The sequence below is a fragment of the Mus caroli genome, chromosome 1 (assembly GCF_900094665.2).
Source record: "Mus caroli chromosome 1, CAROLI_EIJ_v1.1, whole genome shotgun sequence".
In the NCBI taxonomy this organism is placed as follows: Eukaryota; Metazoa; Chordata; class Mammalia; order Rodentia; family Muridae; genus Mus; species Mus caroli.
The window spans coordinates 52,914,558-52,937,392 of record NC_034570.1 but is presented as its reverse complement, the minus strand read 5'-3'; the positions used below and the strand labels follow the sequence as shown (position 1 = coordinate 52,937,392).

At 43.2% G+C, this 22,835-nt stretch overlaps 1 protein-coding gene across 2 annotated transcripts in view; it reads left to right on the top strand.

Annotated features, from left to right (window-relative positions):
- Als2 (alsin Rho guanine nucleotide exchange factor ALS2) overlaps positions 1–22,835 on the top strand; it is a 72,665-nt gene that overhangs the window by 18,087 nt on the left and 31,743 nt on the right. For both annotated transcript variants that reach the window (XM_029482838.1, XM_021164704.2), the window contains 9 exons: positions 1,748–1,902; positions 3,767–4,686; positions 8,568–8,925; positions 10,452–10,620; positions 11,683–11,779; positions 12,866–12,943; positions 16,434–16,616; positions 20,201–20,372; positions 22,428–22,608. In XM_029482838.1, the coding sequence (XP_029338698.1) occupies positions 1,748–1,902; positions 3,767–4,686; positions 8,568–8,925; positions 10,452–10,620; positions 11,683–11,779; positions 12,866–12,943; positions 16,434–16,616; positions 20,201–20,372; positions 22,428–22,608 (2,313 nt within the window). The remainder of the gene's footprint in view (positions 1–1,747; positions 1,903–3,766; positions 4,687–8,567; positions 8,926–10,451; positions 10,621–11,682; positions 11,780–12,865; positions 12,944–16,433; positions 16,617–20,200; positions 20,373–22,427; positions 22,609–22,835) is intronic.

Genomic DNA, 22,835 nt, shown 5'->3' with positions numbered 1-22,835 from the left:
GATTAAAGGCGTGGGCCACCACGCCCGGCTTAGGAATTTGATTCTTTAAAAAGTCTAAATAATGGAAAATAATAGAGGGTCCTCAAAAAACTTGAACTAGGCAGATAATGGCGGTATACACTTGTTATCCCAGCACATGAGAAGTTAAGACCTGGGAAATATGAGTTTGAAGCAAGCCCGTCTCAAAAAACAAATATTTATAACCGCGCCCCCCCCCCCCACAAAGATAGTATTGCTGTATAATCATAAAACAGTCTCACTGTGGGGCATATATCCAAAGGGAAGGAAAAGGAAATCCATATGTTGATAAGAAATATGCACTCCTCTGATAGTGGACAAAATATGAGGTCAACTTAAGTATTCATTGATGGGTTAAAAAAAAGTTATGTATACAGTCAGTGGCCTATATTCAGCCATAAAAAGCATGCAGTCTTGTTATTTGCAGTAACATGCATGGGCGTTTTGTTGAGTGAAGTAAGTCAGGTATAAAAAGCCTGATACCACTGACCACATCCTCTTACTTACATGTGGAAGGTAAAAAGATGGTCTCTTGAAATTAGAGGGTAAAATAATGCTTTCCAGAACATGGTAAGAATGGATGTGGTTAATGTATCCAGTGTCTTTGTAAAGGAAGCCTGGAATGTTCTGTCAGACTGTAGGGTGAATGATATAGATGGTAATGATCTCTCTCTCCTTGCCTCCCTCCTTCTCCTTCCCTCCCCTCAATCATGGAGACAGAGTCTTACTCTGTAGCTCCAACTGAGAATGCTTGACCCCTAGTCTCCCTACTGTTGGAATTGCAGTTGAGTGTCACCATCCCCAGTTTTGTGTATTTCCAGATAACTAGTAGAAGAGATTTTGAATGTCCCAAATGCAAAGAAATAGTCTATGCTTGATGTAAAGAATATGGTAATTACACTGACCACAACATATACATGCATGTGTAGAATTAACATATTGTTGTACTCTCTATATATGTCCAAGTACATGCCAGGTACAAATGATACCATTTAAAAACGTTAAGAAGTAGTAGGCTGGGACAGTTGTGCAGTGCTTGCCTGGGTTCAACCCCCAGCACCGCAGACAAATGTAAATCAGTTAGCTTTAAAGTCAGCAGGAAGTGGAAGATTTCAAGTCCTCATGTTGGTTTCCATCAAGTTAGAACATTTGTGCTGCCAAATTATAAAACATAAAAATATCTCAGGCCTTATTTATTGCTTAGAGGCAAGTAATTTATGGGTTTTGATTGTCCTCTAGCCTTTTATATAAATAGTGTTATCTGGGCTCTGGTGTCACACATAACCAAAGTGTAAATAAAGCAAATGTTAATTAAACTACCTGACCCAGCTACTCCTAGGTCTGTGCTAGTAGAAGGTGCATTTCAAGTTCACCACTCCCCTAACCTCCCAGGATGTATGTACCCGGTCAAGTTCACCACTCCCCTAACCTCCCAGGATGTATGTACCCGGTCAAGTTCACCACTCCCCTAACCTCCCAGGATGTATGTACCCGGTCAAGTTCACCACTCCCCTAACCTCCCAGGATGTATGTACCCGGTCAAGTTCACCACTCCCCTAACCTCCCAGGATGTATGTACCCGGTCAAGTTCACCACTCCCCTAACCTCCCAGGATGCACCCGGACAGACAGAAGAAGAAAGCAGTCTCAAGAATAATTGCGCGCCAAGATAACAGCTTTGAGTTCTGGGAGTCATTGTTTTATTTTGTTTTGTTTTTAAATGTTTGTAGCTCAACAGAGGCAGAAGGATCCAAAGAAAGAGGCCTAGTCCATGTCTGGCAGGCAGGATCCTTTTCTCTAACACCAGAGAGGTTGCCAGGCTGGGGTGGAAAGACAGTTCTTCAGGCAGCCCTTGGTGTGAGGCATGGAGTTCTTCTGACTGAAGGTAAGGGAAGGCCCACAGCCCTGCTCGTGCCTGAGTGTGAGGTCAGGCAACGGTTACTGACTACCGCGGGCTCTTTGTGAGCTTTGCGGCAGCTTGTACCCCTTTGTTCTCAAGGTACATCTGAACTCCCTTTACAGAAATGACACTCGTCTGTACATTTAACACTTTCTGTGAACTGCACTGGAAGGGGGAGTTGTAGTTTACAGTTTTTATGGTAGCCAACACATAACTGCCCTCATGGAAAGTTGCCTAGAGACTGTTGTGGCGTACCAGGACAGCGACGCTAATAGGAGCTGGGACCTTGAACACGGTTGAGGGCCAGGACTGACCAGAGAGTTCACCATGGCACCTTGTTCCCTCAGCTGCCGTTGTTCACAGATTAGCGAGAAGTGAGTGCAGAATCTAAACTGAGCGCCATTTGTCAGAGCTGTCTTCCTACTGCCCCTGTAGCCACAGGCCACAGTGTCTCAGTACAGTGTGCCATGGTGGATCTGTCCATCTAAAGTAGAGACACATAGATACTCACTTTTAATCTTGTTGCCAGTCTATCATAGGAAATTTGACTTGAGTCAAGATTCTCATTGGTTTCTAATTTTAAATTTATATTTTTATTGTAGGAACTAAGAAGAAAAACCTAAAAACTAAGAAGCAGCTTAAATCTGGGTTTAGAGGTGTTACAAAATAAACATGAGTATATGAGAGTTTTTTCTATGACACATTTTAAATTGATATTTAATTTAATAAAATATATGTATTTTATTAAGATTTTAGGAAATACTTGAAAAATGTGAACTATAAGTTCAGTATATACTATCTATACTGTGGATCTCAAGAGTTCTTGGGAGAACTCCGGTGGTCTTTCTCTTTTTTGGCAGTTCTGAGGATTGAACCTGGGGCCTCACATAATCCTAAGGAAACTCTGGTACTGAGCTATAGAACTAGCCCTTGTTGTAAATAAGGTGTTTGGAATATGTTAATTACAATGCCTGAAAAAACCTTTATTAAGTAAGATATTTGGAGGCCTTTTACTAACGTGGTACCATTGACATCTAGAGTTAGGCCAGTGAGCTGGCTCAGCGGTAAAGGCATGTGTCACACAAGGCTGGCAGCCGAGTCTGCTCTGCATCCGCATGAGGGCTGAAGGAGAGAACCCGCTCCTTGGAGTTGTCCTCTGACCTGCACACGTGCTGAGGAGTGAGCCTCCCCCACACCTCACGTACACATTAATAATCATGTTTTTAGTAAAAAATCCTGTAGAATTGTAGTCAGGGTGTGGTTGCTGGTGTAGGAGGCTGAAACAGGAGGGTTGCCACAAGTTTGAGGCTAGCCTGGGCAGCATGGTTAGTTCCAAGCCAGCCTAGGTTTCAGTGGGAGACCCTGTCTCACAGAAGCTGGGACAGTTGAGGGAAGACTTCTCATTGTTTTCATGTTTAAGCAATATCATGCTTCTAAGTGTCCAAATTACAAAAAGAATGCAGACTCGTCTCAGCTGGGGATGGATGGAGCTCAGTGGTGTAGTACATGCTTAGCCCGGAAGGACCTGGGTTCAGTCTGTAGTTAAAAAAAGAAAAAAGGAAAAAAGAAAAGAAAATTTTCATCTCATAGCATGGCACATGGTGCTGTTTTCCAGGAGGGAGGTTGGCACAGCAGGACTTTTGTCTCGGGACTGCTGGCTGCCTTTATAGTGGCCTGTGATGCCGTGCTTCTTATGGTTCCTTTGTAAATTCTCATTTCAATCCAGAATGCGGAAAGATGAGTGGAGCGAAATGCCCTCGGCTTCTGAGTCTTTGAAGGTCTGAAGGTCTTTGCTGATGCAATGCTTAGCTAGCTCACTAACCCCTCTCCTTTCTCTTTTGAACCGTAGATGGTGAGGTCTACAGCTTTGGGACCCTTCCCTGGAAAAGTGAATCAGCAGAAATTTGTCCAAGCAGCCCCCTTCTAGAAAGTGCCCTGGTTGGGCATCATGTTATTACTGTGGCAACAGGGAGCTTCCACAGTGGAGCAGTGACAGAGAGCGGGGTGGTGTACATGTGGGGAGAGAATGCTGCCGGGCAGTGTGCGGTAGCTAACCAGCAGTATGTGCCGGAGCCGAGTCCTGTCAGTATTTCTGACTCGGAGACCAGCCCTTCGCTAGCAGTTAGGATTCTGCAGTTGGCATGTGGCGAGGAACACACACTGGCATTGTCACTCAGCAGAGAGATCTGGGCATGGGGCACCGGCTGTCAGCTGGGCCTCATCACCACCACTTTCCCAGTGACAAAGCCACAGAAGGTGGAACACCTTGCTGGACGCGTGGTGCTCCAGGTGGCCTGCGGTGCATTCCACAGCCTCGCACTTGTGCAGTGCCTCCCTCCTCAGGATCTGAAGCCAGTCCCAGAGAGATGCAATCAGTGCAGCCAGCTGCTCATCACCATGACAGACAAAGAGGACCATGTGATAATATCGGACAGCCATTGCTGCCCTTTAGGTGTGACATTGTCCGAGTCTCAAGCAGAAAAGCATGCCAGCGCTGCTGCCAGCCCTCATCCAGAGGCACTGGGTGAGCAGGGAGAGGTGTTTGAGAACACCGTGGTAGAAGCTGAACTGAACATGGGGAGCAGTCAGACCACAAGTGGCAGTGCCATTTCCTCCCAGCAGAGCATCGTGGGAGCAGCTGAAGTGTCTTCTGCCAGAACAGCTTCATCATACCCAGACACCCATGCGGTAACTGCATACCTGCAGAAGCTGTCGGAGCATTCGATGAGGGAGAACCATGAGGGTGGAGAAAAGCCACCCCAGGTCCAGGTAGCTGCTACATTTTATAGCATAAATGTTATTTGGAGTTATAAAGGTTATTTGGAGTTAAAGTTTTTGTTTTTGTGTTCCTTTAGGAGCTGAAGTCCTAAGTTCAGCAGTTTTTTTTTTTTTTTTTTTTCTCCCTTAATCAGGCTGCTATAATTCTGTCTCTAGGCTCTAAGCAAGCCTAGAGAGGAGGGAGCCTGTGCTAATTCAGAAAGATGTCATTCTGGGCTTGCCTTAGTTAGAAATGGCTTGTATTTTGCCATCCTGGCTGAGGCACCACATTTTGGTAGTCCCCAGAAGAGTATAATCAGTATAACCATGGCTCACAGAGCTGCTTCTGGACTGGACTGCGGTGGGTGTCTCTTCTGAGTTCCTAAAACTCTCCCATTTAGCGAGGTTACTAGGTTGCAGAGCGTTTAGTTGTAGGCAAGCGTATAACAACTTAGAGTTTCTAGACTTGGTTCTGCATGTCCATAATTTAGGAGGCCAAAGCAGGAGGATTGCTATGAATTTGGGGCTAGCCTACACTACATAGTATCAAGCCAACAAGGGCTGCAATTAACACTGTCTCATAAACAAAAACCAAAAACAAAAGTAAAAACAAAAAGAGAGAAAAGAAACGAAACTTAGAGGTTTTCCATTATGTTTCAGGTTTGTTGTATTTTTAGTTTTGTTTTCAGTTATTACTGGTCCTTACTGGGCTTTATTTGAGGTGAGGAAATATTTTCTATTTTCTTATTCTCATTGTATTCTCACTGAAGACTTCAGAATGGGTGACACCACTGCTGGAAACAGTGTTCCAAAAAGACGGTTTCTGGTTTGCTCTTGGGATTACTGGGGATTTGCGATTTGCTTTGTGCCAAAGGTGGTAGTGGGAAGGAAGCAAGCCATCTAATTAGGAATGAACTGTTTCTGTTCTTTTTCACTCAGGGGCTTTACAGCCATGAGAGCTCTCAGTTCTTTATTCCCAAAGCTACTGTCAGAGTAAGAAGGTGGGGTGTTTTTAGAAACAGTCTTGGGTCACACAAACTCTTTGAACTTGTTGGTATCTGACTTTTTTTTTTCAATTAAGAGTAAACTGTTTATAAGAAAAAATTCTAAACAAAGCAACATTAATTTACCAAGAATGTTTATAGAAAATTCTTAGACTGTATGTGTTTATAAAAAATTTTGATTTTGCCTGGTCTTAAGTTTGAGGCCACTTCAGGCTAACAGAGGTTTTTGTGTCAAAAACAAACACAGAAACGAGTTTGTCCTTTTAGAAGTCATTCCTCTATTAAATTTAAGGTTGAAAGCTTATTGTATTCAGCTCATTTGGGTATCAAATTGCCACTATTAAAATTCTGTATTCCAAAAATAAACCAACAAAGATATTTCACTTTCCTTTGAACTTATTTTGATAAATTAAGTTTTTATTATGTATATTGGTTTTGGCAGTGTGTGTTCCTATTAAATTTAACTTAATCTTTGTAGGTAACATTTTAGCCTTACACTGAGCAGAAAAGTTTATATGCTGTTGTTCTTTGTTATTGGTTGACTCTAAATTCTAAAATTATGTCTTTAATCAAAATGGCTAGTAATTAATTTTTCCCTACTTTATTTGTTTAAATACAATTGAATAGCTAGAATGTAGCTCAATGGCAGAGCACTGGCCAATTGAGGTTTTCATCACCTCAAATAAGGAAAGATATAAAAGTATACATGTATGCATGCACACACACACACACACACATATACACACATATACACATATATAGTACATCATTAACAGTAGCTTAAGTCTATGGGCAGTGATTTCTGCCTTGCCTTGCCTTTCCTCCTCTCCTCTCCTCTCCTCTCCTCTCCTCTCCTTTCCTTAATGGTTAGCGCTTCCTTCAGATGCCCTCAGGACACCTGTTAGGAGCATCACAGATACAACAGGAACACAGGGCGGGAAGCACAGTAGGAACCCTTGTCATGAGAACTAAGAATTAAAGGCAGAGTACTTGCCTTTAATTGTTCGTAGTTTTCAAGCCTCTGCTGACTGTTTTAATTCGATTACTTATTTGCATAGAAGTAACTTCTACGTTTCTAATGTGTAAATATGTAATTTGATAAACTACATTGAGTGCCTGCTGTATGCCAGATACTGTGATAGGCACTGGGAGTTACTTGAAGAAAATTAGAAGCCATTGTTACTTGTGTTTGGCTTGTTGTTGTTTTTGAGATAGCATTTCACTGTGTAGCCCAGGCTGGCCTGAGCTGCTCATCACTGTGTAGCCCAGGCTGGCCTGAGCTGCTCATCACTGTGTAGCCCAGGCTGACCTGAGCTGCACACATGCTTTGCTAGGTTTGCTTCTGAAATCAGAATAAATTAAGGAACAATGTGCATATCTTTGGGATCTTTGGGTATAAAAAGCAGTTTTTTTCAAAAAATTATGTTTTTAATTGTGTGTAGATGTTTAATGATGTGTAGGTGTGGGTTTCTGCATGTGAGTATGTGCATGTGCCCGAGGAGGTCAGAGTTGTTGGGTCCCCAGGAACGAGAGTTACAGGTGGTTGTGAGCCGCCTGGCATAGTCCCTGGTAGCTGAACTTGAGTCCTCTGAAAGAACAGCAAGTGCTCTAAACCGCTGAGCTATATCTTTCCAGCCATCAACCCTATGAGAAGCAATAGTTTTTCACTGTAACTGTGGTTATAGGTCAAAAGCTTTTTGGTGTTTATTGAGAATATCTAATTTTTTTTTTCTTTTTAGTAAACAGTATTTGATATCTCAACCTATTTTTCACTGATACTGGGAATTTTTTATTGAACTTTCTAATATTCCCACAAAGCATGCTAAGAACACTAGCTCCATGTATTTAATTATTAACCTATTCCTTTTATCCTCTGTGGTAACCAGAGCAAAGGTTGTAGCATGCCCGGCTACTGTGTCACAGGAGATAGTCACTGATGGATCAGCTTGAGAGTGTAGTTTGAGGGATAGTAGATTAGGGCATAAAATTTCCTCCTATACAATTTACATCTAAATCTTCATTATAAAATGTTTTAGAAAAAGCCTTCTTTTCTTTTCTTTGGTTTTTTTTTTTTTTTTTTTTTTTTTTTTTTTTTTTTTTTTTTTGTTTTTTTTTTTGGTTTTTCGAGACAGGGTTTCTCTGTATAGCCCTGGCTGTCCTGGNANTCACTTTGTAGACCAGNCTGGCCTCGAACTCAGAAATCCTCCTGCCTCTGCCTCCCGAGTGCTTGGATTAAAGGCGTGCACCACCACGCCCGGCTGCCTTCTTTTCTTAATATCTTATTTCTTCTGTTTCTTAGTTAGCAAGTAATCAGTTTAAATTTTCCTAAAAGTATTTAAGTAATAACAATTTGAGTTTTCCCAACCTTCTACCCAGGGCACCTTGCATTAAATCTATTTTCTTTTTTATGTCTATTTACTTTTTGGGACAAGGTCTTACTATGAAAGGACAGGCTCGCTAGCTTTGACCTTGAGCACCTCTTGTCTCAGCCTCTCCAGGGCTGCAGCCAGGGCCCTTTGAACCTCACCCTCCTTTTCCCATGCTTGGTTTTATAAAGTGGCTAGAGGGCATGTTAACATGCCACTAAAACCAAGGCACTGAGACAAGAGGAAGCTCGTAGATAAAGAACTAGATTTCAAGCACCATTTCCATATAGTATGTTAACTCTGCCATCAGGAGGGGTGAGACCGAAGATAAACAGTTCTGTTGTCATTGGCCTGGGATTTGCTGAGTAGCCCAGGCTGGCTTCATTCTTCTTTCTAAGCTTCCTTAATGCTGTTACAGACAGACAGATCACCATTGGATCTGTTTTAGATTTTTTTATGCAGATAGCTATAAGCATTAAACTACTGACTGCTTATGTTTTTATATACTGTGTATGTGTGTTAGCCTCTTGTAGAAGAAGCAGTTCCTGATCTTCACAGTCCACCAACCACAAGCACCTCAGCCCTCAACAGCTTGGTGGTCTCCTGTGCATCTGCTGTTGGTGTCAGAGTGGCTGCCACCTATGAAGCTGGGGCCTTGTCTCTCAAGAAAGTTATGAACTTTTACAGCACCGCCCCCTGCGAGACGGCAGCTCAGTCAGGCAGTGCTTCCACAGGCCCAGAAAGTCTGAAAGATCTCAGAGAAGAACAGGTGAAACAGGAGTCACTGCAAGGGAAGAAAAGCTCAAGTCTCATGGACATCAGAGAGGAAGAGTCGGAGGGAGGGAGTCGAAGACTCTCCCTCCCAGGATTGTTGTCACAAGGTAATGCCTCAGTGCATTGACTTCCTGAGAGTCCTGGGTGCTTCCAGCATTGCATGCTGTGATATAACAAGTTAGTCTTCCTAATGATCAGGGCTGGCATATTCTGACTCTAGTTTCTATAACCGTGGTTTATTAAAACAGTGGCTTTGAGAGAAAGCTACCAGTTTCTCTGCTTCAGAAATAGTTACAGGATGAATCTTCAGGGTTCTGCCCCCCCCCACCCCCCCACCCCCGAGACAGGGTTTCTCTGTATAGCACTGGCTGTCCTGGAACTCACTTTGTAGACCAGGCTGGCCTTGAACTCAGAAATCCGCCTGCCTCCGCCTCCCAAGCGCTGGGATTAAAGGCGTGCACCACCATGCCCGGCTGTATCTTCAGTTTTTTAACAACTATTTAAAGTTTGTCCTGCTACCACATTGATTTATAAGATTTACTTCATTAGTTATACATTGTTTTCAACACCATAAAACATTCTTTCAAAAGTTAACCTAGCAAGATATAGTGAGCCACACCTCAGTCCTGGCACTCTGGAAGCAGAGGCAGTCAGAGCTCAGGGTTGCAGGGTAGCTTGGTCTACACAGTGATTTCCCGAACAGACGGGGCCACATAGTGAGACCCTGCCTCACAACAAATAACAACAAACAACAACAACAAAGCCAAGAAAAAAAAAAAAAACCACTAACCTAGGTAGTCATCCAGATATATAAAAACTTTTTTTTTTTTAAATTTTTGTCTATGGGTGTTTTGCCTGCATCTATGTCTGTGCACCATGAACATGCCTGGTACTCATAGAAGCAGGAGGAGGGCATCAGATTGCTTGGAACTAGAATTAAATGTGGAATCAAACCCAGGTTCTCTGAAAGAGCAGCCAGTTTTCTTAACTGCTGAGCTATCTCTCTAGCACCTCTCTAGCTTTCTTCCCAGCGTAAAGTTTAAATTTTTATGTCTTAAAACTAATCCCTTATTACACTTATTTGTTATATATTTGAAATTAAAAGTTGGCTTGAAAAACATTAGCTTTTAATTATGTTTTGAAATAGATAAGTTATTTGTGAACCTTGTATTTTTTATAGCATATTCTGTTTTTGTTTATTGTTTGTTTGTTTGTTTTCTTGAGACAGGGTCTTAGCCCAGGCGGTCCTGGAACTCTTTATAGTTCAAGATGGCCTCAGACTCTCAGCAGTCTTCTTACCTTAGCAGGCAATACAAGCATGAGCTACTACACCCATTTATTTAGCATATTCTTCGGAATATAAGTTCTCTGGGATGTTGATAAATGTTACACGGAGAAGGGTTCTACAGCCAAATGTTTGGCAGTGTGACAGATTAAACTTTTAAACAGCCCTTTAATTGCAGGTCTCATGAGCATTTCTCAAGCTCTTTTTACCAGTAAAGCCACACTCTGTTGCAAAGAAGCTAAACGTATTTTTATAAACGCCATGTTGGTGATTGCTTTAGGATGTTCCGGTGAAAGCATCGTGTCTTCTGCTTCCCCACCCCTTTACCCAGCTCTTGTTTGTCTTCAGTTTCCCCCAGGCTCTTAAGGAAGGCTGCGAGGGTGAAAACGCGGACAGTGGTTCTGACTCCCACATACAGTGGAGAAGCAGATGCCCTTCTGCCTTCCCTGAGGACAGAAGTGTGGACCTGGGGGAAAGGCAAGGAAGGGCAGCTAGGGCACGGCGACGTCCTGCCCAGGTGAGTGCCACCAGCATTTACTGATGAGGATCAGCTTAGGCAATGACCTTTTTCTTGGGGTCTCCATACACCTATTTCCTCCAACAGGACAGACTACTGTGCACCATTAGTGCTGATAAAGAGCTGTCACCTTAGTCCTCAGTGCCTAACAGTACAGGACTGGAGGCTGGGCATGGTGACACACACTTTTGATCTTAGCAGGAGAGAGAGATGAGGGTGGGTAAGTGAGTTTCTGTGAGTTAGGCCAGTCTGGTCTATATAACAAGTTCCAGGCCAGCTAGGGCTACATAGAGAGACCCTGTCTCAAAACAAAAAAACCAATAAAGGACGAGAGTGTCCATGCACACTTGTCCATGTCTGTTTTGGTGTTTGTTCATCTTGGAATGCAGAACATGGTGTTAGGAATAACATTTGAGTAGTTACAGTTTAACTTACAAAGAGGAGCTGACAAGTTTCTGATCCCAAAAGATGTAGTTATGCTTCTTAAAATAGCTATTACTAAAGCATTAAAATATGTGTACATCAGGGAACACTGTCATTTTGCTTAATAGGCATTCCCAGAATTAACATGCTTGATATACGAATAGTGAAGATGTGGGATAGACTGTCTGAAGCAGTGGGCTAACATGTCTCAGCAGAGCGCAGGGAGCGGAAACCAGAGCTGCCTTTCTTCTCCCTGTGCTGCTCTCTCTTATGGTTCTGCAGCTTCCACATTTCTATTAGGATTGTACTGTGAGGTCTAGCCTGGGCTTGAATTTGCAGTGATCCTCCTGTCTGCAAGAGCTGGGATTTAGGCCCGTGTACCACTTCTAGTTCAAATTAAACTTTTGGATTACCTAATTCTTAATGGATTCTGGATAATAGGATTTAATTACTGATGACAGACAATGCTGCAGTTAAAAACTACCGAGAATTAGGTGTAATATTTGAAGTACTTTGAACATATGCACATTATTTTTGACATTTTATTTTTAACAGCACCAGCTATATAATTTGAGAAAGGCCATGATTCATGCTGAAAACACTTTTCCTGTGTGTGTGTGTGTATCTCTTTCCTTTAAGGCTTCAGCCGTTGTGTGTCAAGTGTCTGGATGGTAAAGAGGTAATCCACCTGGAGGCAGGCGGCTCCCACTCCCTCGCACTCACTGCGAAATCTCAGGTAAGAGGCTCACTGGAGTGCTGTTCTCGGTTGGATGGGAGGCTGTTCTGTTGCAACTCTCTCTGAGCAACTGTACTTTCAGGCAGAGCTGTCTCTCCTTTGAGCAGTTTGGTTTCACTGGACAGTATTTCCAGTTTATAGATGAGGGGAGGAGACCAAGAGAAGCTATCCAGCTCATCTACAAGGCATTGTTCTGGCTGGTAAAGCGTCCATTTAACTCTAGCCCGAGTTTCCAGGTAGTAGAGCCTCAGTTCCCTTATGAAGAAGATTCTTAGTGTGACACTAAGAAAAAAAGCCATTTTTGTTTTGAAATCCAATTTATAGAAAAACCCTAAGAAAAGAAGTAGTTTTCATATGTTAAGATTTCAGTTGAACAGAAATATCCCGATACTAGAAACAGACCCATGTCTTGAATGTCTTTAGGGCAGGCATGTTAGAACTATTTAGGAAACAAGACCAAGTATGCAGTAGATTCTGCCAGAGTCACTGGCTTCTTTTTGTAGGGCAAAGATTAGAACTTGGTATATTCTATTTCTAAATGGAGAAGAGACTTCAGATAAGCAAACAAATAGAATCATATGTGTTTAAGAACAAATATTATGCAATTTTTCCCCCAGAAAGCTAAGAAGTAGAAAAAAAGATTTGACATCAAATTACAACAAAGGATACACACACACACACACACACACACACACACACACACACACACATACACACATCCCAATGGGTTTAAGTAGGGCTATTTACAGGGACACACGCACCTTACCAGTGGCTGTGCCACTGAAGAAAAGGTGTCTGTGAGTGGGTTTCATTTCTATTTTTTTTTTTTAAATGGGATGAGACAAGCTCTCACTTTGTAATCCAAGCTGCTGGTACTGAAAAATTAGCTCAGACTAGAGACTTCTCCCACCTTCCTGAGTGGTGGGCTTTCAGGGCTGAGCCACTGTGTCCAGCTAATACCTATTATTTTAACAAGTAGAAAATTAATGTGAATAATTTCTACAATTATAGGTGTTTGAGAAGGTTCAGAACAAGCATGCAAGATTAAACTTCTTTGTCTGTCTGCTCCCCTGTTGTTTCTGATAGGTTTACTCATGGGGCAGTAATACCTTTGGTCAGCTTGGGCATTCTGAGTTTCCAACAACGGTTCCTCGACTCTCAAAGGTACTTTTGTAAACCTAATAGCAACATATTCTGGGATTCTGTGTTGTATGTTTAGAGAAATTGTTTTTGTAGCCAAATTTAGTTTATAAATATTTTCCTAAAATTTTTTGATTCTTTTTTTAAAAAGGCTTTATGACACAAAGCCATTCCTTTTCCACTTAAATGTAATTCTTAAAAATGTTTTTCTTCTTTTTAAAGGGCTGTAACATTTAAAGTTATACTATGCTTTATGTTCTAATAGTAACATGGAATTTTGGGAATAAACAAAAGATCAAAAAAATGTTTTTCTTCATAGCTTTAACTGTTCAATGAATATTTATAATACTCATGTCCTTTTTTTTAGCAAAAAAAAAGTCTTTTAAGCAAACTTTTACTTCTTTGGTGTATTCTTTTCTTTATTCCATCAAATAATGGCTTCTCTCTAAAGTTGAATTTGACAAGTCATAATTTTCTGGTGTGTATGTGTTTATTTTATAGCTTATACCAGGGTAAACCTATTAGTAACCTTTTTCTGTAGCAAAGCTAAAGGTTTAGATGACTCTGTTGTATAGATTGGTTTTCATTTGTGTAACGCTGTTGAGTAGTAGATTCTAGTCCCTTCTGTTTCACTCTAGGTCAGGACTTCCCAACCTTTCCCCTGCTCTAACACCTTGAAGAAATGCCCGTGTACAGCCAGTAGTGCTGGCTCCGGCTACGGTGTTTAGAGGCAGGATGGTGTGAGCCAGAAGCACATCAGAATGGGATATGGTACTAGAGCTGCCTTTCCCCGTCCAAGACAGACTCCTTGCTGAGAGTAATAGAGATTGTGAGGGATAGCTGCCTCAATTCTGAGAACGTGGTCCAAATTTAAACTATAGGCAAAATGCATGCATCTCTGCTTAAGGCCCACAGTGGTGGCTCTCCCTTCAGTGAGCTCAGTTCTTTTCAAACAAGAAGACTGGAGAAAGCATTGGGGAATGTTAAATTACTGTGTCTAGTTCTGTAGTAAATATTTTCCTTTTAAATTGGAAAGTTCTTCATTATGAGTATGTATGGATAGCCACAAAAGCCAGTAGGGGCATCTGATGTCCTGGGGTGTGAGCTCTGGCATGGGTGCTGGGACCTTGGGTCGTCTATACACGTTCAATATGTCCTCTTAACTGCTGAGCCATCCCTCCAGCCCTGCATTTAGCATGTAACATTTTCTCAATATGCAGCCCAGTTACTGTTACTTAAACACAAAGATTCATTGCCCCATCATTTTAAAACAAAGTAGAAGCACCCCTACTCATGAGGGAAAGATTTTGGGGCTAGCCCTGGTGGCACAAGCCACCTTCTTCTCAGCTTCTGGGAAGGCTGAGGCAGAAGAATTGAAATTCAAGTTCTGCCTGAGCTACAGAGCAAGCTCAAGGCCAACCTGGACAATGCAGAAAGACCCTGTTTCAGAAATAATCCAGAAAGGGTTGGGACTCTAGCTCACTGTTGGAATAGACACTCAGCAATTATGAGGCTGCAAGTTCCATCCCCAGCAAACAAAATGGAAATCTTACCAAAGACAATGCTGTAGTGTGGTGTCAGAGGACCTGAAAGTCTGGTTTGTATTTAGCCTTAGCTCCATGGAATTTGTTACAAGGTTAGTCTCACAACGTTGTATACAAAGTACAGCATGAAGGTTTGTTTTATTTGGAAATGGGTGTATATTTGTTTGTTTGTTGTGGTCTGGAGATGAGAAGGAAGTCCTTGCATGTGGTAGGCAAGACCTGTCACACTTGAGCTACAGCCACACACTAAAGCCACACACCACAGCCACTGATGGTTTGAAATCATCTTAATTAGTCTATGAAAGCTAAAAATCGTCTAGTGAGATTTGAGTTAGAGTTTTTGTTTTGATTTGAATCATAAAGCCCAGGCTGGCCTTAAATTCTAGGTTCCCCTATTTCAGCCTCCAGACTCCTGGGATTACTAATGGCCATGTGCTACCATGCCCAGTTCTGAAATTGTTTTTTTGTTTGGTTGTTTTTGTTTTTGTTTTTTTTAATTTGGTTTCCTGGCATTGAATTCAGGTCCCAGGTTTTAGAGGCAAGCACTTTTGTCCTCTGAGCCATTGCACAGGACCTCTTATGTAAGTCTCTTTAAAAATTACTTTATGTGTATGAATGTTTTGCTGGCACGTATATAAGTGCATTGCATGTGTGTCTCTGGTTCTCTGGATCTGGAGTTACAGATGGTTGTCAGCCATCGTTCTGGTTCCAGATCTTCTGCAAGTACACTGAACAGCTGAGCCATCTCTGTAGCCTCCTGAATTGGTTTTGATTGGAGATTATGTAGTCAAAACTTGTTGGCTTGCTGAACTTGGTTAGTGTTGGTAGTATACCCCTGAAATCCTGGTACTCAGGTAGTGGGGGCATTCAAAGCCAGCCTAGGGAACCCTATCTCACACATACCGACTGGGTGATTCATTCTTCTCACAGTGAAATGGTAGTCCATTATTTGGATGGTTTGATTTTAAGAACGGAGAAGGTAGCTGAGACGTAAGTAGTGGCAGTGCGTGCACATCACAGTCATTGTTGTGTAGAGCCTGGCTGGATGCACAGGGTTTACCTGATAGAGGCTGAAGGAGGCTGGAGGCTGGGAGCAGTGCTTTGCTGTAGTACACTTTCTTAATGAAGTCTTAGGAGGAAGGCCGTGCATCAGACAGGACAGTGGTAATAATAGTAAGTGGTAGGTTGCAGGGTACCTAGAAGTCTGGCTGCCGCTTTTTGATGGAAGCTCCTGGAGTACTATGTGGAGTCCTAGTGTTTGAGAGCCAGCAGTTTCTAGAGCTTGGTTCTCAAGTATTTGTTTGCATTTGTCAGGGTCAGCTGAAAGCTGGAACCCTCCTGGGTGATCTGTGGCCGAGAGCTTGCATTTCTAACATGTCTCCAGGTGATGCTGCTGCTGCTGCTGCTGTAAAGACCACTCTTTGAGAACCACTGGTCTAGGTGCATGTAGGTGGTTTCTCAGGGGTCCTGCCTGTTTCAGCATTCTGGGAGCTGGTACCAGAGAGATAGTGAGTTACAAGTGGGAACTGAATCTCAGCACCAAGGGTGCAGCTGGCAATAATGAAATCTAGCCTTTTCATTGTCTAGATTTTTTTTTCTTTTTAGGTAGATTGTTGGCACATGGCTGAGTATGGATGGGCAAAGGTACATTCTAGTGTTAGAGCAGGGTTCTAGAGCCTCCTTACTGTAGACTGTTTATAAACACCTACAAAATAACATTAAAACTAGGAGCTATGCCTTTTCCTTCCCATAGTCTATGTTTTCAGATTTTTATAAGCGTCTGATTCAAGTTTAAAAGCTGAGCCCTAGCCTTTTGCTCTCTTGTGCAGTAGGTGGGTACATTGCTGGAAGAGATCCCCTCTCACCGGCATGGCTAACTTCCTCATGCCGGCTTAAGTAATCTGTTCTCTTCCATGCAACTTAAGTTCTCCTTGGCTGCCTTGACAGATGTTATCTTTCTGTCGTTTCAGGTTAGCAGTGAAAATGGAGTCTGGAGTGTAGCTGCAGGCCAAGATTATTCCTTGTTTTTAGTGGACACGGAAGACTTCCAGCCTGGGTTGTATTACAGTGGCCGACAGGACCGTGCAGAAGGTGATACCCTGCCAGAGAATCCCAGTGGTACAAAGACTCCAGTACTTCTCTCCTGTAGTAAGGTGAACTACAGTAGAATTGAATCCTAAGGCCCACACTAGCACCGAGGAGTCTTTGAACATTGCTGACCCTGCAAAGCCCTTCTCACCCTTCCCTTCCCTCCGCTCCTCCCCTTCCTGCTGTACTCTCCCCACAGCACCCGTCACCATGTGAAATGCTGTCTGCCCTCCTGTACTGTGAGGGCCATGGGGGTAGGACTTTGTGACTCTCTGTTCATCGCTGTGTCTGCGTACGCTGTTTCATTGTCCTCGAGGCAAGGTCTTGATAAGCATGCAGCCCAGGCTGGCCTGGATCGTGCTGTGCAGACCTTCTGCCCCCTTCTCCTGAGGAACTGGGAACCCTGGTGTGTGCCGGCCGGCTGTTCTGCTCCAGTACCGTGCATACACAGTGATACACAGCTGCTGAGGCGGCACTCCCGGGAGCAATACCATGGCTGTGCTTTCTGTTTGCTTGCTTTTGGTTGTGATGCTGGGTTTGGAACTCAGGGCTTTGTTTGCACTGGACAAGAACTCACCTCTGTAACTAACCCTGGGTCCCCCCACCACACCCTCTGAGCCTTTTTTCTTTCATTTCTCTTTTGCTATGCTAGTACTGGAACCTACTCATGCAGCGAAGTCTCCCAGAGCCCTCAGGTGAATTATATCAGAAGTTCTTTCTGTTGGTGGACAGTGCTAACTTGAGGCTCCTGAGCCGAGCTCACAGAGACAGGCAGTCCCGACAAGTCACTGGTGGGACTTAACGTTGGGCCCCTGTTCCCTTGGCCCTCATTTCTGCTAGTTTAGCTGCTTCTTTCTCTTGAAGATCCACATTAATGTCTGCTTTTCTAATTCTGCCTCGTTTACTTATATACTTAGACCATTAGCTTGTTTCTGCTTTCCCCTTATTAAAGTAACTCATATCCTCACAGAGACATGTCAACAGGGGGTATAGCCCTCTATGCTGGTTCATTCCAGATTTTCTATTCTCATTGGAGAACGTGCTTCTGGACTGTAGTTTGTCGTTGGCTTTCTTGTTAATAAGCTCTGAATGTATTGAGACAAGACCTTAATTGCCAAAGGCAGCATTGGCCAAGGTTTGGCTCTTGACCTACATGTAGTCTGTTTGTGGGATGCTGACTGGCCCTGGGCAATAGCTGGCCTGTCACCGCATGCCCTGTGGAAGATTCAGTCTAGATAAAGGATGAAAGGATGAGGCTCTGGTGTGTGTCACCAGTTTCCTTGGAAGGTTAATATCCAGTGTACAGCCTGCCTGCCTGGTTAAATGAGGAAATGTAAATAAAGACATTGATTAATTTTGTTCATACTAGGAAGGTTAAAAAAGGTTCCTTTCAGAGAAGAACCTTAGCACATGCTAACTATAGACAGCTGTGACATTTATCACATATATACAGTGGGAGCTGACCACATCAGGGTAAGTGGCATGCCCATCACCTTAGACATCCTTTTTTTGTGTCAGGAACATTCAGAATCCTTTTCTACTGGCTATTTTGAGATATTCAGTGAATTCTTTTGTTTTGTGAGCCAGGGTCTCTCTGCACAGCTCTGGCTGTCTCAGAACTCACTCTGTTTCCCGAGTGTAGGTAGCATCAGACATTTCCTTTTTCCTTGCAGTTCCCTGTTTGCACTCGCCATCTTCTGACCTCACTCCCTTTGGTAACCACTGCTTTCTAGTCAGTTGCTGAGGCAATGCTCTATGTGTCTGCGCCCGACAGGTCTCGCTCTTTGCCCTTCAGTCCTGCCCCTGTTATCACAAAAAGTGAAAGTTCACTTTGGGGGCTGAGTGGTGCTCCATTATCTACACATTACCTACTTTGTTTATGTGTGTTTCTGCCAAGGGCTACCTGTGTGGCTCTTCTGTACCTTGGCCCTTGTGAGCCGCGTGTGACTACAGATGTCATCGTGACATGCTGCTTTGAGTACTGAGTAGTACTCAGTACTGAGCACTGGGGCTGGTGGATCCTGTAATAGTTCTTCTTATAGGTTGGTTTGTTTGTTTGTTTCAGGGGCCACCATCCTGTTTTCTTTGCTGGCCATACTAATTTAAGTTTCTATCAATGAGTAGGAGTCCCTCTTTTTCCATTTTCTTTTTCTTTTTTTTTTTAAAAAGATTTATTTATTTATTATATGTAAGTACACTGTTGCTGTCTTCAGATGCACCAGAAGAGGGAGTCAGATCTCATTACAGGTGGTTGTGAGCCACCATGTGGTTGCTGGGATTTGAACTCAGGACCTTTTAAAGAGCAGTCAGTGCTACCTCTGAGCCATCTCTCCAGCCCCCCCCCTTTTCTTTTTAATGAAATTAAATTAATTCTGTCTTTTTGGTGATGGCCATCCTAAGTGATTCTATTGGCCATTTGAGGATCCTCAGGAAAATTCCACGTAGGTCAGTTTCCCACTTTTCAATTGCATTATCTGGCATTTTTTTGTTACTGAGATTATTCAGTTCCTTTTTCACTCTGGATATTACCCCTTTGTTGGATGAATAGTCCAAAGATATTTTCTCCTGTTCTGTAGATTGTCCCTTCACTTTATTGCTCCCCGCCCCCCCCCCCCCAAAAAAAAAGGTTTCAGTGTAATACGGTCTCATTTGTCAGCTTTTCTTTGGCTGCTTGTGTTTTAGGGTCATATCCAGAAAAACCTTTGTCCAGGCCAATATCTAGAAGCACTTCTGCGTTTTCCTTAATTTGTTTCTTGATTTTGATTTGTGAAGTAGAGTCTCCTATTCAAGGCTAGCCTCAAATTGATCCTCTGTCTGGGATCGCAGGTGTGTGCCACCATACCCGCTCTTTTTTTTTTTTTTTTTTTCTTGATGCATGGTTTCACACTGTGGGCCAGACTAACCTAGAACCCAGTATGTGGCCAGGGTGGCCTTGAACTGCCAGCATTCCTCCAGCTTCCCCTGAGTGCTGGGATTATAGGCATGAGCCATCCTATCTGGCTCTGTGTTGGCACTTGAAAGAGACGGGATTGTGCAGAGGCCTTGCTATGCATGGAGGAGCTCAGGGCTCCTCCTTGTTCTCACTAATCTTGTCTCATGTAAGTGAGTCTTGAGATGTGTAACTCTCTTCTCTTCTCTTCTTTTCTTTTCTTTCTTTCTTTCTTTCTTTCTTTCTTTCTTTCTTTCTTCTTTCTTTATTGTTGTTATTTTTGCTTTTTTTGAAACAGGGTTTTCTCTGTGTAACTCTTGACTGGACCTCCAGAAACTCACCCTGTAGACCAACCTGGCCTCAAACTCACAGAGATCTGCCTGCCTTTGCCTCCAGAGTGCTGAGCTGTGTAACTCTTTTATCATTGGTGTCTTTGTATGTCTAAGGTATCTTGGAAATGAGTAGAATTAGGTATATATGGTTATTCACATTTAGCAGTGGTATGTGAGTACACCAACTCCAAAGCAAATGAGAAGGGCTCTGATATGCACTGTTTGTAAATCTTCACTTTTAAGCTATTGGCAGTTTAATGACTGCTTACCAGCACCTGGTATCTGAACCTTTGGCTCTTGTCTGCTGCTGTGAGCCCATACAACATGCCAGATTGCTGATTATAAATGATATTTTATCCTTAATCTTTTTATTTTCTCCCTGTTTTAGCTTGGATACATAAGCAGAGTAACAGCAGGAAAAGATAGCTATCTAGCCTTGGTGGATAAGAATATCATGGGATACATCGCCAGTCTCCATGAGTTGGCTTCTACAGAAAGACGGTTTTACTCAAAACTAAGCGAAATCAAATCACAGATACTTAGGCCTCTTCTCAGTTTAGGTAAGTTGACACCTTCCACTGCCTGCATCCCCAGATCATCCGGGCTCTTGTTTTAGCTGTTCTTTCTGTATTGTCAAGAGGCACGTTTGTTTGTTTGCTCATTTGCTTTTGTAGACATGGTGTCCTGTAGCCTCACTATGTAGCTGAGGAAGAGCTTGAACTCTTGATCCTTTTGTCGCCACCATCCAGTTGCTGAGGCTGCAGGTGGAAGCTCCCATGCCTGCCTTTTTTGTGGTTGGTTGTATGTTTGTTTGTTTGTTTCAGGCCCAGGCTGACCTCAGACAGTCAGTCTCACCATTACCTGGGACTATAAGCATGCGCCACGGTGCCTTGCTTGCTTTAAGAAAGCTGTTTGTGTTAATGGTTTATTCCCTACCCCACACCCCTATGCTCCAAGCAATTCACAGCTGTTTGCCTGGATGCCCCAACTCTGTCTTCATATTCCCCTGAGCTCCTTCTTCCTGTACCCATAGCGACTAGAGCTTTAGGAAGAGGTGGCCAAGGAGAAAAGTATCTTCTTTGGGAAAGTTGTGCCTAGGACTTCTGCATCCTAGTCCTTACACACCTTATAACTCCCACAGACTTTTTTCCCCTAATTTTTTTCTTACAGTTCTTAGAATTATATCATTCATATATGTGAGTCAATTAACTAGATGTTTAGTCGGTCACAAAGAGGAGTTGGAAGTGATGCAGTATGGCAGAGGAAGTAGTTCCCATAGTTCCTGGGCTGCCCCATCCTTGTGTCCAGGGTATTTGGGGTCTCTAGGACATTAGTAAGGCATACATAGTGAGGGCTGGGAGCTGGGCTAAATGATCAGTCCCTATCTCCAAAACAAACAGCCCTCTCAGCAAGCAAAACAACCTTTCCCTGTCCTGCCAGGTTTTCTAGGTTTGGCCCTGTACATGGACAACAGAGATGGGCAGAGATGGGGCTTTCTCTCTTCCTCTTACCCCGTAGCCACTGTTAGGGCTCAGGATTTAAGCTAATGGTCCAGCACGTTAGTTTCACCCTTGTAAGGAAATGCAGGCTTGTGTGCTGAGCTTGTTGTTTCTAGTGGAAAAATACCTACTGTAACAGCTAACTCAGCAATTTGCTTTTGTTTATTTGGATTTTGTTTGCTCTTTAGTTTTTGAATTAGGGTCTTACGTAGTCCTCCTTAGCCTTCAAATCTCCAAAGATGATTGAACTTGCATTCCTCTTGCCTGCAGCTATAGCTTGGACCACCACTCCTGACTAATGTAACCACATTTGGGAATACAGTCCCTATGTAACTTGAGGGTTTTTATTTTTTGTTTGTAATCTGTTTTGCTTTGTAAGGGTTATAGAGCCCCTGTTGTTGGGCTCTCAGGAATTATGGGACTTGGGCAAGAGAAAGAAGCAACAGGGACTTCCTGGGTTGTTTTGAAGAAAGGGGAGTCTACTGACTGACCAGGTCTCGATTTCTCTGTTGGTCTTTGTTATTCTCTTCTTCAGCCTCACTGCTAGAAATGAGGAACTGCAGTCTAGGAAAGTCAGATAATTAGCTGTGCCCTAAAATTGAGAGTGACCAAGGCCCCCTGAAGTGTAAGTTACCCGTGTGCTGAAGAATTGGCCTTCTCCCTGGGTCCAGTGCATCAGCAGCCAATGCAAAAAGTTTAAGATGCTAAATAAGAGCAGAGCCCAGACAGGCTTAGTTGCTAGAGTGATACCCGGCATGCTCGAGGCCCTGAGTCAGTTCCCAGCCCTGCATAAGACATATCTGTTTTACTCCTTTGGTTCAGGGTCTCGTACTGAACCTGGAACTCACTAGTTTTTAGCTAGACTGGTGACAGCAAGCTCTGGGATCCTCCTTCCTCCCAACATCCATTTCCACTTGAGGTTGTAGGTCAGGTCTTCCTATTTGCACTTTTAACTACCGAGCCATCTCAGGGATTACTGAAGTTGATTTTTGTAACGTTTTTGGAAGTGGTTTGCGTTCCATAGATTAGAACTTGTTTCAACAGAGTAAGTATTCTCAGAAAGGGCAAACTCATAAGAAAGCATCTGGTTTTCATGTTGTTATCATTTTGTTGTAGAAAATTTGGGCACAGTGACCACTGTCCAGCTGTTGCAGGAAGTTGCCAGCCGGTTCAGCAAGTTGTGTTACCTCATTGGGCAGCATGGAGCCTCACTAAGCAGCTACCTACAGGGCATGAAGGAAGCCAGGAGCCTGGTCATCATGAAGCACTCAAGTCTTTTCCTGGACAGCTACACAGAGCAAGTATCTGTCCCACGTCATGTGCAGTCACAGCAAGGGGAATCTGCAAGGGGAGTCTCTCCTCAGTCAGAGGAGAGTGGACAGGGACAGTGCTGCTAGGCAGGGGAACTGAGAAGCAGTGTTACCTTAGCCAGCCATAGTTTGGCAGTGCTCAAGTTCAGTCTTCTTCCTGAAGGGGAAAAGGGTAACAAGGAGTTCTCGTATTCCCTTCTGTTAGGATCTGGAA